Raw genomic sequence first — 16,289 nt, 5'->3', positions numbered from 1 at the left:
AGCCTGCGCAAGCGTCTGGGAGAACGATGACGACACCGCTCCCATAGCAGAGGCAAAGACCCTTTGGAGAGAAGACACCATTGTGGAGACTAATAAGGTTTGAAATTCCTCAGATGCCACATGCTCCTCAGGCAACCCCTGAGGGAAATCATTAAGCTGGCCCTCAGGCCCATCACCCTTAGCCTGCATAAAATGGCTGATAGGCTAACTGACAGAGAAGAATTGCCTGCAATAGAAGAGAAAAGACTAGATAAATATACAGAAAAGGATAGGGTTGAATAACCCATAGAGAACATAAACAGAAGCCACGCAGCCCGACCTTCACACACGCTGGAGCCGCTGCTACCATAAGCAGAGGCTCGCAAGTGCGAGCCCGACCTCAAATCAGGTTTGGCCACCCACGACCCGCGGGGGGAAGGAGAGGGCGGATAGCTGGTAGCCGCTCAGGCGGGAAAGGGACCCAGGAGGGACACACCACTAGGTACAAGTTATTAAAGTATCAGATAATTAAAAAAGCAATACAAGCAAAATATATACAAACAAAATATTACTATAAAACACCAACAAACAGCATCAATAAGAGCACAATAAATTAGAACTTAACTGGTCTGAGAGCACCAAAGAAAGAGAGGGATTGTGGGAGTCACAGCCTGTTATAGTCACTTCCTGTCTTAGGTGATTGTTGCTTGTGTACTGTACAGTTTCTTTTTTGTTCATTTCAGTTATTAATTCATCTCTATCTTTGCTGCTGAGAGTAATAAAGAAAGAGATATGCATAATAGGAGCCTCCGTGTCTTTAATAAAATCCTAATTACTTCTGAGATTACAGCATGAGTCCAAGTGTAAGTAATTAGTAGTGTGGATTTAGAAATGCCAGTGAAAATGAAGCTGGCAATTCTAAAAGACTCAGTATCAAGTCATGCAAGATGCGCATTTTGCCGGTAAGGCAGCTCTTCAAGGGGGATAGGACCATTGTGACAGATAGGGTATATATCGGGAAATTCTAACCGAAACATGTTCGTATGGTCCAATGAGGTGAGTGAAAATGTGACTGAGGTGACTGAACATTTTTCCAATGTGAGAACGAACCCATTGGAACTTAAAGACGTGATAGGATGATTTAAATATGTAGACTGCATAAGCTTCAAATAGGAGTGCATCATATCAACAATCATTATACTGTGTTTAGTAGAAAATAATGTTTTATCTATTAAAGAGATCAAGTTTTTGTTTGGGCCGTAATAATTGCTTGCAGTTTGTAAAGAGTTAAATCAAAGTGTGAGTAATTACATAGAAGATAAGAGTTCTGTTGTCTCTCTGTGCCTGATGAATTCTTGTTATTATTTTTGTGCAGTAATAATTGTTTTGCAGTTTGTAAAGAGTTAAATCAAGCTGTGAGTAATTGCATAGGAGGTAAGAGTTCTGCCATCTCTCCAGAGATGATATTGTTATCTGATCTTAGATGGAGGTAATGAGATCTAGCATTGCAATAATAAAGATCAATTTGGTAGTATATAACAATCGTATCTCATGTTTGTATGTAGCCTTTAAGCAGCCTACATGCACATGATATATCTGTATGTACTAGGATTTGGAGCAGTGACAATCTACAAGTTCCATGTGTAGATGTGGCAATTGATTTTGGGTGGGTAGTCAAGATTGAAAAGACAATAAGGGAAATTAAGAACATTGGGAATGTATATGGACTGGTTAAGGAAAATGAGTTGCCTATCTGGAGGGAGGAAATATTAATATCAAATAAAATGTTACAACCCCTATATATAGTTCTAACAGAAAGAGAGTATCATATAACACAGATTATAGTGGATACATTTAATTAAAATGGAATAAATTGGAAACAAAATAAGACACAAAAGGGATGGGAAAGTGAAGGTCTTGTTGAATGTAGAGGATGAGATAGAGCCTACAACGCTGGCTCCTCCTTTCACCTATATTCATACAACTCCTTCACTAATAGATAATGGGAGCAAAAACAAAGCTTCTGCAGAAAGTAAAAACAAAGTCACCGTCTGCTCACCAAACCTTAGGGAGTGAAGTGCAGTGAAGCAGTAACCGTCGTCGTCTTCCTCCCTCTGGTTGTTATAGTTCTTGCCGGTGTACAAGCGGTAACCACTTATGTGTTCCTAGTCCCGTGGTCCCATGACGCGTTTCGCCCCTGGGACTCTCAAACGAGCAGTATCTCCTCCCACTGGAGATCATTTTTTATTCAAGAGTTCTTTCAGCCGTTATCCAATCGGCTTTGTAACCTCATTATACAGAGGAAATGTTCACAATAGTTTGAATACATAAAAAATTATATATTTATACCTTTATAGAGCAGTGTATTTCATAAGGCAAAATATATATGCAAAAGAATATGTATATGCACAGAGAGAGACATCTTCAAAGTAAACAAATACATACATATAAAATACGAAATATGGATATAAAAAATTGATTTCCACAGCATTCATGTGTGTATATTTCTCCAAATAAAACCATATTATAAGTATTACATACAAAGTACTATATACTATATAAAAGATCTATCTATTTTCTTATAGAAGAAATAGGCACATAAATGATGTTCTTAAAAAGTATTTCGGAAAAAGGGGAATATCGCCTAACTCAAAATTTCTAGAAACAATTTCCATTATAATAAGCCAATAAATAAAAATAAAAACTTGTTAAAAAAAAGTCTATAGTAAAATTATATGCATACGCTGTAGCATAAAAGATTTAAGAACAAAAATAACAAAATAGACAGTAAAAAAAACATAAAACACAATATAATAATAAAATCACCCACTTTTGAAAAAGAAAATGAGAAATACTCAAGGATATGGGATGATGCATTGGAAAGATTTTCATTTGAATGCATGAGTATCCTTATTGCGTGTAAATCTGAATCACTAACTACATAGATGAAAAGGTCCAGACCATACATCAGCAGTTGCAACCATGTATGGAAACAGAGGACTTTAACGAACTCTCAAAAAGAACCCAAAAGAGTCTAGAAAAGATAGAAGTTGACATTAAAGAAACAAAAATTTGGAAATATAAGAGGGATAAGAGGGACTATGAACAAGAGAGACTAAAACATTTTAGGAAGGAGCATCCAAATAGGAATATATATGTACCAGAGTTCAAACCAAGATTCGACTAATTATAAACCTCGTAATACATACCCCAGACAATAGTCAGTGGTTCATCTTAATAGAGATTGGGAACCAAGAGACGGTAGAGATGGGAGAGAAGAGTGGACAAAAGTAAGAAATAATTTTAGAAAGGCAATATGATAAAACCGATATCCCAAATAGACAAAAAGGAGGGAACAGAATAACCAGGAGAGAGAGTCCCATATATAAAAACCACAAGTAATCGTTTTGAAGTTTTAAGGGATGAGAATATTGAATGTACTTTTTTAGACAAAGAACCGAGGAGGGACGATTTTCCGTTAAAAAGAACGAGGAGAATAAGTTTTGGGAATGCAGAGGAGGAAAGAAAAAGAAAGAAAAAAAGATACAATCGGTGATCCCCATTGGGATCAATAATATCTCCACATCCGCTTAATGATAATGAAATTGAAGTCCTAAATAAAGGTTTTAAAATTTGCACCTTCAAGACATTTTTATTTTTTATTTTATATTTTTTAAAGTTTTATTGAGTAATAAAGTGCAGTACAACAAAAGAACGCATTTTGGAGAAAGTAAAATATTGCATCAGTGGTATGACATTAATGTGAGAATGCAAGCAGTATTTGGCACGATAGCTTTTCACATACAAAAATTTATTACATACATAAGTTTTGAAAGGATATCAGGTTATTAGGCCCAACATGGTGGAAGGTTGGTGCTGTGCGTATTTGGGAGGGTTACCGCACTGGATTTCGGAGTCGGTAGCCGGCTACTATCCATGGTTCCCCTGGAGGAATTGGAGCCAAGGAGACCAGGTAGCGTGGTATTCGTCATATTTAAGAGTAAAAGAGTAGGATAGTTCTTCCATCATTCTAATGGAGTCTACTCTGGCTATCCAGGCTCTAATGGTTGGGGCTGTGGATTGTTTCCACATTGTAGGAATGAGAGCGTTCGCTGCTGTTAGGAGGTGGTTGAGGAGTATACATTGGTGTTTGGCTACAGGTTGGTGATAGAGTAGGAACAACATGGTTTCGGGTTTCTTGGGAAGATTGATGCCCGTTGTAGTACCTATGAGGTTGGCAATCTTTCCCCAATAATCTTGGATCACAGGGCATAGCCACCAAATGTGGCTTGAGGTTCATGCTACTTGCTTGCACCTCCAGCAAATGTTGGGCGAGTTAGGGAAGAATCTATTGATGCGGGTGGGGGTATAGTGCCACCTAGCTATTCTTTTGTAATTGCCTTTATGGGTGCTATTGCTCCTAGATGTGTGCAATATGTTTTTGAAAATTTTCTGCCAATATTTTGTTTGAGTCTGTGTGTTCAACTCCCTGTCCCACTGTGTTGTGAAGTTTGGTAGGGTCTCCTCATGTTGTTGGCGTATCGTTTTAAAGAACGATGAGATTAGTCCCCTACGTAGTGTGTGGTGTGAACATTGTGTTTCAAATACTGTGAGGTTTCTATGGCCTTGGAGAAGTGTTTGGTTTGATTGTATTAAGTGTTTAATCTGTGAGTGTCTAAGTCTGGTCATACCCGAAGGTTCAGTGTTCGGAATTAGGTCCTCTAGGGGGGATATTCCCTTGTCGTTGAGAACGTCGCCTAAGGAGAGTGTGTGGGTCTGTTTAGGAAAGCTCTGGAAGGCTGTTGGGTTTGAGCCAGGGAGAAAGGATGGGTTCTCCGTTATTGGATATAGTGGTGATGGGTGAGGTGCTATGTGTTTTTCTTTCCTGAGTTTATGCCAGGTCTGTAGGGTGTGTGTTATCGTCGGGTGTAATGCAGCGTTGCGTGTCATTAGATCCGTCCCCTGTCCTAGCCAAGGAACGTTATGGAGTGGGGTCTTAAAGAAGTTGGCTTCGATCTGTACCCATTGGGTGTTGTTACGGGGATGCGCCCAATCGTATATTCTCGTGAGGCTAATGGCTTTATGGTAGGCCACTAGGTCGGGGAGCTTCAAGACATTTTAATACATTCCTGGCATATGTAGATTTAATGAAATATGGAAGGAGTTTATGCATAAGTTATTTTATATATATATATATACACACACACACACACATATTAATTCTACATATATATTTATGTAATATTTTTACATAATTAGGTATTTTAATTAATTACAATTAGCGGGACCTGCCTGACAACCCATGCCGAAAGTATAGGGAATTTAATTTGCTAGCACTATATTTAACCCTATAACTTTACAAGACACCATAAAACCTGTACATGGGGGGTACTTTTTTACTCGGTAGAGTTCGCTGAACTCAATTATTAGTGTTTCAAATCAGTATATTGTATTACAACGATGATATCGCCAGTAAAAGTGAAGTTTTTTGCATTTTTCACACACAAACAGCACTTACACGGACGATATTATTGCTGTGATACTTTTTACTGTTCAAATATTTGTGTTGAGCATGTACAGGTTTTATGGTGTTTTCAAAAGTTACAGCGTCAAATATAAGGCTTGTGTTTCATTTTTTTCACATTAAAATTCGCCAGATTGGTTACGTTGCATTTAAAACCCTATAATAGCCCAAGAATGAAAATTACCTCTATGATGGCATTCCATTTGCAATAGTAGACAACCCAAGGTATTGCAAATGGGGTATGTTCAGTCTTTTTTAGTAGCCACTTTAGTGGCCAAACACTGTCCAAAATTGGCGTTTTTTGCATTTTTCACATACAAATATTAACGTTAACTTTGGCCAGTGTTTGTGACCAAATGGCTACTAAAAAAGACTGGACATACCCAATTTGCAATACCTTGGATTGTCTACTATTGCAAATGGTATGCCATTATGGGTGTATATTTCATTTCTGGGCTACTATAAAGTCTCAAAGGCAACGTAACCAGTCTGGCAAATTTCAATTTCAAATGTAACGTGCTATATTTGACCCTGTAACTTCGCAAAACACCATAAAACCTGTACATAGGGGGTACTGTTTTACACGTGAGACTTTGCTGAATACAAATATGTGTATTTTATTGCAGTAAAAGCAAACCGTATTATGACATTAAAATATACAGTTAAAATGTCATGTAGAACATTTGTCCCATTTTTTTCATATTAAATTATGTTTCATAGCTAAATATGTGATATTAAATGAAAGCCCTGTTTCCCCTGAATAAATATATAATAAGGGGGGTGCATTTAATATGAAAGAGGTGAATTACGGTTGGACAGACATATAGCGCAAATGCCAGGTTTTGTTTACGTTTTGTTTTGTTCACAACGTGTACATTTGGCTCAGTCCTTAACCCCTTAACACCGCAGCCAAATGTACAAGTTGTGAACGAAACAAAATGTAAACAAAACCTGGCATTTGCGCTATATGTCTGTCAAACCGTAATTCACCTCTTTCATATTAAATGCACCCCCCCTTATTATATATCATTTTATTCAGGGGAAACAGGGCTTTCATTTAATATCAAATATTTAGCTATGAAACATAATTTAATATGAAAAACATGGGAGAAAATAAGATTTTTTTTGATTTTTTTAGTTCTACATGACATTTTAACTGTCAATGTCATAATACGGTTTGCTTTTACTGCAATAAAATACACATATTTGTATTCAGCAAAGTCTCACGTGTAAAACAGTACCCCCTATGTACAGGTTTTATGGTGTTTTGGGAAGTTACAGGGTCAAATATAGCGTGTTACATTAGAAATTGAAATTTGTCAGATTGGTTACGTTGCCTTTGAGACTGTATAGTAGCCCAGGAAATAAATTTACACCCATAATGGCATACCATTTGCAATAGTAGACGACCCAAGGTATTGCAAATGGGGTATGTCCAGTCTTTTTTAGTAGCCATTTGGTCACAAACACTGGCCAAAGTTAGCGTTAGTATTTGTTTGTGTGTGAAAAATGCAAAAAACGCCAATTTTGGCCAGTGTTTGTGACTAAGTGGCTACTAAAAAAGACTGGACATACCCCATTTGCAATACCTTGGGTTGTCTACTATTGCAAATAGTATGTCATCATAGGGGTAATCTTCATTATTGGGCTACCATAGGGTCATAAAGGCAACGTAAGCAATCTGGCGAATTTTAATGTGAAAAAAATGAAACACAAGCCTTATATTTGACGCTGTAATTTTTGAAAACACCATAAAACCTGTACATGAGGGGTACTGTTGTACTCGGGAGACTTCGCTGAACACAAATATTTGTGTTTCAAAACAGTAAAAAGTATTGCAGCAGTAATATCGTCCGTGTAAGTGCTGTTTGTGCGTGAAAAATGCAAAAAACGTCACTTTTACTGGCGATATCATCGTTGTAATACATTTTACTGTTTTGAAACACTAATATTTGTGTTCAGCGAAGTCTCCCGAGTAAAACAGTACCCCCCATGTACAGGTTTTATGGTGTCTTGGAAAGTTATAGGGTTAAATATAGTGCTAGCAAATTAAATTCCTTATACTTTCGGCATGGGTTGTCAGGCAGGTCCCGCTAATTGTAATTAATTAGGATACCTAATTATGTAAAATTATTACATAAATATATGTGTAGAATTAATATATGTATATATATACATGTGTATATATACGTGTATATATATATATTTTTTTTTTAAATATTTTTATTTATATATAGGTATATATATAGTGATATATACGTATATATTTATGTATATAGATATATATATTATTTCGTTCTACGTGTATTTTGATATAAATATATATATATTAATATCACAATACAGTTAGAACGGAATAAAACACATCTATATATTTTTTAATATTTTATTTTTAATTATTTTTTTTATTTAATTTTTTTATGTATTTACATATTTTTTTTTTATATTATTTATAAATATATATATAACAATAATTATATATATATTTAATCAGTATCAGTCTACGTGTAATTTGATATTAATATATATATATAATTATATATATATTAATATTAAAATACACCTAGACGGTGTATGTGTATGTGTGTATATGTGTATATATATATATACTTAGATCATATATATATATATAATATATATATATGATCTAAGTATATATATATTTTTTTTTTTACACTTTTAACTTAATTTTATTTTCAGCCAGCAGGGGGACCAACTGTCATTACAGTTGGTCCCCCTGCTGGCAATGCCTGAGCCAGCTATACCGGCCATGTGATTGTGAGGTCCTCGCAAGGACCTCACTCTCACATGACCGGGAGGGACCGGAGGAGGCAGATCTGCCTCGGGGGGGGGGCTCCCTGGGAGTCCCCCCAACCGCGATCGCCGGCGTGGGACCACCGGCGACCGGGTAAGTTAAAAAAAAACGGCGGGCGTATATTTACGTCCTGCGGCGTTTAGAGCCGCTTTTAAAAGGACGTAAATATACGTCCGCCGGACTTAAGGGGTTAAGGAAAAACTACGAAAGGAGGGTGTTCCACATTATTAAGCAGAGCACCATTTTCATGCAATATGGGGAAGAAAAAGGATCTCTCCGCTGCCGAAAAGAGTGAAATAGTTCAATGGCTTGGACGAGGTATGAAAACATTAGATATTTCATGAAAACTTAAGCCAGATCATCGCACTATTAAGAGATTTGTGGCTGATTCAGAGCACAGACGGGTCCGTGCAGATAAAGTCATATTGAGGAAGATTTCTGCCAGATCCATGCATCGGATCAAGAGAGCAGCTGCTAAAATACCATTACATAGCAGCAAACAGATATTTGAAGCTTCTGGTGCCTCTAGAGTCCCACAGACATCAAGGTGTAGAGTCCTCCAGAGTCTTGCAACTGTGCATAAACCTTATATTTAGCCACCACTAACCAATGCTCACAAGCAGAAAGTGAGTGCCGTGCAACCCTGGATGGTCCAGATGGATGGAGAAGTGGATGGTTGGTGGACGGCCACCCTGTTCCAACAAGGCTGGGACGTCAGCAAGGTGGTGGTGGAGTCATGTTTTGGTCCGGAATCATGGGAAGAGAGCTGGTCGGCCCCTTTAAGGTCCCTGAAGGTGTAAAGATGACCTCTGCAAAGTATGTGGAGTTTCTGACTGACCACTTTCTTCCCTGGTACAGAAGGAAGAACTCTGCTTTCCGTAATAAAATAATTTTCATGCATGACAATGCACCATCTCATGCTGCAAAGAAGACCTCTGCATCAATGGCTGCTATGGGGATAAAAGGAGAGAAAGTCATAGTGTGGCCTCCATCCTCCCCTGACCTCAATCCTATTGAGAACCTTTGGAGCATCCTCAAGCAAAAGATATATGAGGGTGGGAGGCAGTTTACATCCAAACAGCAGCTCTGGGAGGCTATTCTGACATCTTGCAAACAAATTCAAGCAGAAACTGTCCAATGGATGCAAGACTTGTGAAGCTGCTATCAAATAAGGGATCCCTTGTTAAAATGTAACGTGACCTGTTAAAATGTTTAAAAAGTAAAAATGTTGTTATAAGTTTGATTGAAATAGCTTTTGATTTCAGTAAATATGCTGCAAACACAACAAATGACAATTTTCAGTTATTTACAACCTATAAAGTGTTTTGAAACTTACTGTGCGTAATAATTTGGAACAGTGCATTGTACGTTTTTTATGTTTAAAAAAAATACTGTTCTCATTAGGAGGTTTGTTCAATAAAATTTGAATTGTACTTTTAATAGTTGATAACATGAGAATTATGCTGACTGTTATTTACATCAATTATTTAGGTAAATGAGAAAAATATTATTTACATTATTCATGCCCCATTCTACCCTTAGGCAATAATGGAGTCCTCTGTGAAGCATATGGCCTTTCACCAGTTGATAAACACCTCCCTTCCAGTGCAATCCCCCATCCCCCAGGAGGCACTCTGGTTCTGTTACATCCTAAGGGATTGACTGAGGGAGGTGTGTCCAGCAGAAGAAAGGGCTAACCTGGTAAAAGCCCTGTGAATAGCACATTCTCTCTCTCCTCTCCCCACTATACACACCCTCTCTCTCTCTCAGCTGATGATAAATGGAGTGGTAACTGTATCACATGTCTATACCTTTTTAACTATGTTAATTTAGTTTACTTTCCATTCAATCAATGACTAGTTTTGGTAGCTACATATACTAGCCTATTTTAAATGTATATGTATTGTTTGATTAGCCTCTTAATAAATATTATTGAATTGCCCGGAAGCAAGGAGTGTGGACTTTACACTCTGTTTTTTAGTTATTAATGTTTTTATTAATAACAAGTTTACTCCAACTTGCGAGTCAACGTTTATTACACTATAGATATTGTAGAGCCACATTCTAGAGGCGGAGATATGGCATTGGCACTGCCAAAACGGAAACAGAATGGATTTTTAAATTAAAGACTGTATTCCAGTGGTTTAAATAATGAAACTGACATTCTGGCTTTTATGAATTACCTGAGACCCCGCCGATGTCCCTCGGCGGTGGTTTCTGCTCGCTGCTGCTCCTCCCAGTCATTACGTCAGCCGGTGGGCGAGACTGATCCCGCCGGCTGAGGAGACCTAATGCGCATGCGTGGCAATAGGTCTTCACACAGCGTCCTCACGCTTTTCTGTGCTAGAGCGTCCTGTGCTATGGACACGGAAGTGCCCTCTAGTGGCTGTCTAGTAGACAGCCACTAGAGGTGGAGTTAACCCTGCAAGGTAATTATTGCTTTTTTTTTATTTATTTTTTTAAACTGCAATATTTACACTTGCAGGGTTAAGGGTAGTGAGAGTTGGCACCCAGACCACTCCAATGGTTAGAAGTGGTCTGGGTGCCTGGAGTGTCCCTTTAAGCGTTTTATCTGATGCTATGTTTTATTTTAAATGTTTCTTTAAAAAGTCTCCTTTTTTCCCCTTGTTAGATAACAGGTTGTTTTGCAGAGAAAAAAATGGGTCGCAAGAGAATACTGAGAACGGGCAGCAGCTGAAATAGCCTGCCCTTCGGTGGGTCCCCGCTCAGTTCTCAAGCTGGTTTTTGCTCATCTTGTGCCATTACAGAGAGAACATCTCTGAAACATATCAGACTGGTCCCACCCATACGGGCAGTCCAGATCCGAAATGCCAGCAAGTTCCCTCTGCACGAGAGACACAGCAACCCCAGACGATCGTTTCAGCCTTGTTAGGCATCATCAGTGAGGCATAGCGGATATCTCCCTAGGCACCGTGAGCAAGGGGTCCATGTCTGGATTATCCCTTTGAACTTGTAGAGAGAAAAAATGGGTCGCAAGAGAATACTGAGAACGGGCAGCAGCTGAAATAGCCTGCCCTTCGGTGGGTCCCCGCTCAGTTCTCAAGCTGGTTTTTGCTCATCTTGTGCCATTACAGAGAGAACATCTCTGAAACATATCAGACTGGTCCCACCCATACGGGCATGTTTTGCATTCCTCTTTTTTCCCTACCACTCAGCACATTATGCACATACATATTTGTATAAAAATGTTTTTATATATTTTTTAGAAGTAAATTTTTATTAAGATCTGTTCAGATACGAATATATGTAGTGTTAGTCATAGTGAATATTATTATTATTTTTTTTTTTTAAATGTGTTCCTGTTTATTTTCTGCTTAAATAAAGTTATTAAGAATTATGTTTATACAGGATACGTTTTGTAATGCTTAATATATATAGGAGCTAATTTTCACACATTTATGTTTACATGAATATATTTTTTACATTTTTAAAACAGTTCCTTTTTATTTTTATTATTTTTATCTTTACAATTTTTTCTGGTTTTATTTTATCCTTTTTTTTTTTTTTACACATATATGTTGAATTCCTCATATTTTCTATAAATGTATAATAATTTGCTGTCCGTATAAGTCTCTCTCCTCCACAATTGGTATGATGGACATTAACAATTAAGTTGGGGGGGCGGAGCCAACAGCTGAACTGAGCGGTCGCAACTCCAGCGAGCTCCGTGGCTTCAAAGCTTATTTCAGAAAAAACTACATATATTACCCCCCAATAAACAACAGAAGCAAGCTGATCACCCCAACAATATAGACAGCATGGGGAAGAAGAACAAAAAATTAAAATCGGACGGGACACGTCCAGGCGCAAGTATTGGAGACCTATGGCGGAGAGCACAAGGGGCCCAAGAACCCCACATGGCGGACTACACAGACTATGTAGACGACCTCACTAACTCTGATGACCCATTCTCAGACCAAGAAGGGGTGACCTTACCCGCTTCCAGACCGCCGACACAACCCAAGACACAGTCGGATGCGGCACCGGTCACGAAGGCGGAGATGAAGGAGCTGCTGGCAGAGCTCCGACGGGGCATCCAGGCCGACATGGCGGATATGAAGAAAGACATCCAGGGCCTGTCGGACCGTGTGGATGTCATTGAGCGAGATTCCAAGAGCCACACACAGCAACTTACTGCGCTACAGAGAGATGTAGTCACCCTACAACAGCAGTACCTGCAAGCGGAACACAAAATGACGGCGATGGAAGACACGCGGCGGGCCCAAAACCTTAAGATCCGGGGAGTAGCGGACTCTGTTTCAGACGCCGAGGTACCTCACCTCATCCGACGCCTGGTAAGCACGATGCTCCCCGCGAGACAGGCCAAGGGCATAAGCATTGAGGGTACATTCCGAATACCCAAGCCCACGGCAGCCCCATCGACGGCACCCAGGGACATTATAGTTAAGTTTCTAAGACGTCACGATAAAATGGCAATAATGGCCGCCACCAGAGGAAACACACCGTATGCCTTTGAGGACATGTCCCTCTCATTCTATACGGACCTATCTAGGGGAACAATGCAATGGCGCGCAACCCTCAGACCACTCACCACCTTACTCCGCGCACACAGCATAACATACAAGTGGCGTCCACCTCGCAAGCTACAGGTACTCCATGGGAACAATACCTACCTGATTGCCGACCTACTGGAGGCGAAAAAGCACCTAGCAGCATGGGGCCTCCCTCAAGACGCCCTGCAACAGCCTAACAAACCCGCCAACACCCATCCGTGGAATCCGGCCACCTCCGAGACATTTGTCCCGAGAAGTTCTCCCCACACGGCACTATCAACGAGTGAACATTGAAACCATAGGTGGGCTTGGGGACCCTCCCCTCTCATTTATTGAGGTTACGTGGGCTGTGTGGACTATTACGAGCGCTGTCCATACCAGAGACTACCACCCGAGGCGCACCGGGAACATCGGATGAACGACAGCAATTAATTGCCTGCACCCCGGTTACCTACCTGGACGCAGAACGGGACGCCTGACGTCCTTGTGGGGATATAACTGACTGAACGCCCAGAGACACAAACGCCTCCCTTCGCTTGATTTGTTATCATTATTTGGTTTGTTTTACACATTCTTTCAGAACTCTCCGACACCAAGTTGCCTAAATGTAATGTTTGAGGGCTACCTTACCCGACTACTCTTACGCCTATATGACCCCACTTAGGTTTCCTGTCTAGGACCAGGCTTTTTACATATGCCCATTACCGTAGTGGAACCCGCAGCGCATTTTCGTAGGCCTTTACTTATGTCTTTCCCTCAGCTACACACATAGGTGATCTCTCCTAGGCCCATAATTAATAGGCCTCCTAATGTGAAAGGCTGCCACTAGATAAACCTGGCAGCACTATAGACTAGGGGCAAGATCGCTGCCTCATCGACGGGTAATCTCGAAATTAGCACCAATATATTTGACTATGTCCCCAAGCTGACAATTAACCACACAGAAAGTTCAGGGTCCTACGATACGCAGACTCACTCAAAAGACACCGTTGTATAACCGTATTAGGTTTCCACTCTGATCGGCTGCACTGGACTCTTTTGTTACTGAATATGTACTTACTGAATCACGTTCGCTGTTTGTTTAATGTCTGAAGGTACTACAAAATGTAAGACACATAGCATTCGTGGGTAGCTTGTTTTCCCTGGGCATACTTTGTGCTCAAGCAATTCAGCCACAGGTCTAACTCCCCAGTTACTTATTACTTCTCTAGCCTACTATTACCTCCGCATGGGTTTTGTACGCAACATTCTTCCACTGCACTACTTAAGTCCCTAGCGCAGTAAATATGCCGGACCCTTTACCCTAGTTCTTAGCGTAACTCACATGCCCTGAAAAGCAGAGCATGGAACAACTCTTTTGTTTTCTTTTTGATAAAGCGACATCATTGTATATAAATCTATGTAGCTCCGTCCCATGCCTGCCTAGCATGCACCCAGCTCAAAACAACCGCTCAATAGGCTGCGTTGGCATAGTAACAATGAGTAGCAGCATTTCAATATTTAAAATGTCTAGAATTACTCTTCTGTTAGTTCAAGTTATTTATGTTATATAGTTCATCTTGTACCTCTCCTCATCTGACGAGCTGAACAGGAAAATCCACCTGTCAAGCGACAATAATATATATATAAAAAATGTGCAGAATCCTCTAAAAGCCTCACTACAGTAACTCTCCGATTTATTGCTTATCCATCCATGCTGTTGTGGCATTGTAAACAAGATGTGTTTTTTTCCGTGCACAAATAAAATAAAGAATTAAAAAAAAAAAAAAAAAACAATTAAGTTGATTCAAAAGGAGAGAATTACAAACGTGTGCCTATTGTGGGGCGCTGTGGGCGTGCCGATACTGGGGTACGCAAGGCGTCTTCCCATCAGTGGCGTCTGGGCGCATTCACCCGCGCACTCACATGGTCATACATAGGAGGGTGCAAATGCAGAAGTCCTGAAAAGGAACAATTTACAAGGTATATAAACTATAGGAAAGACAGCTCTTGAGAAAGTCTATTATACGGACGAAACACATCAAGCTTTTACTCACTGACATTGCACACAATGACTCCTGGATCAAGTGAAGGTATCTCCTCTACCATCAAACCTTTGAAACTGCCTGGGCCATATTTCATATGGAGGCGAGACTCACAAAACTTATTGAGACTACAAAACTGCATCTTTCCGGAAATAAGTGGCCCCACTGGGGGCAATGCTTATACTGCACAAATTTTCTTTGCCATAGGTCACATCATTATTTACATTAAATACTACACTATAAATTTTTTTCTTTTTCTCCCTTTTTTCTATTATTATATCTCCCCTTGTATTGCTATTACATTGGGAGTATTTTTATTTAGATGTACCGTATATTGCTTTTTTTTACCAACAGGTAATTCAATATACTTTAGCACATTGGGTTGTGTGTGTGTGTGTGTGCGCATCATTAGCACGGTTTGTTTGAGCCAAGGACACAATATATTGTTTATATATCTGTGCATGCATTAGAACCGGAAGGTGGTTCTGTGGTTCACTTTATTCAAGAACACGCTTGTCGTTTTTTTTTTTTTGTATAAGAAATTATTGTTTACTTGTTGTTGTCCCAGATTTTGTGCCCCCCTAAAATTAATTGTGTTTTCAGTAATAAAGGACAATATTTAAAAATAATCTGTTGAATGCAATTACTAAGATCACAAATAAAAGGTATACAATCACTATCAGTGTAATGTTTCATTTTGTATTGTAACAACTGCTTCCTATCTATGGAACGTACATCACCTATATGTGTTTAATTGAAAAAAATGTTACCAAAAGAAAACACTAAATAATATTTTGTTTTTTAATTTGGGATTGGACTACATTTTTTTCCCCCTTGGAATTCATGACTACCCGCACAATCCATATAGTAACAGCAAAGAAGTCCAGGCACTCAACGTCTTCATACATCAGCAGATGGAAAAAGATGACCGATACAGCAACGTTTCGATCCATCCAGGAATCTTTACAAGCTTGATAAAGATCCCTGGATGGAACAAAACATTGCTGTATCGGTCATCTTTTTCCAATAAATCCACTGATTATTATTACTATTTATATAGCGCCATCAGATTCCATAGCGCTGTATAATGGGTGGATGTATGAAGACCTTGAGTGCCTGGACTACTTTGCTGTTACTATATGGATTAGGGGTTTGCCAGCCCTAGGTACAGTGCACCGAGTGATGAGAGTGCGGAACAATTTTTATTTTATTTTTTCTTATTTATATTTAGGTATTCCCATTTTTTTTGTTAATATACCTTATATATAGTTTTCCATTGTCAAAAAAAAAAAAAATATTTCCTTCATTTAAAATTTACAGTTCTATAAAAAAGGATTTATATTCCAATAAAGAGTTAGGAGGTCCTATTACCTACCTGTCACTCTTCTGTTTGTTATTAATGAATACCAAAT

General features: G+C 39.1%; 1 protein-coding gene across 2 annotated transcripts in view; it reads right to left on the bottom strand.

Annotated features, from left to right (window-relative positions):
- The window catches only part of LOC134567953 (chloride channel CLIC-like protein 1), a 144,202-nt gene that overhangs the window by 69,560 nt on the left and 58,353 nt on the right, over positions 1 to 16,289 (bottom strand). Inside the window, exon 14 of one of the 2 annotated variants that reach the window (XM_063426126.1) lies at positions 9,383 to 9,518. The exons of the other annotated variant lie outside the window; for it this stretch is intronic. Within the exon in view, the coding sequence (XP_063282196.1) occupies positions 9,483 to 9,518 (36 nt within the window). The 3' untranslated portion in view covers positions 9,383 to 9,482. Of the gene's footprint in view, positions 1 to 9,382; positions 9,519 to 16,289 lie in introns of those variants that run through there. 2 annotated transcript variants of the gene reach the window in all.

Source organism: Pelobates fuscus, chromosome 7 (genome assembly GCF_036172605.1).
Source record: "Pelobates fuscus isolate aPelFus1 chromosome 7, aPelFus1.pri, whole genome shotgun sequence".
Classification (NCBI taxonomy): domain Eukaryota; kingdom Metazoa; phylum Chordata; class Amphibia; order Anura; family Pelobatidae; genus Pelobates; species Pelobates fuscus.
This window is presented reverse-complemented; position numbering and strand designations above follow the sequence as displayed.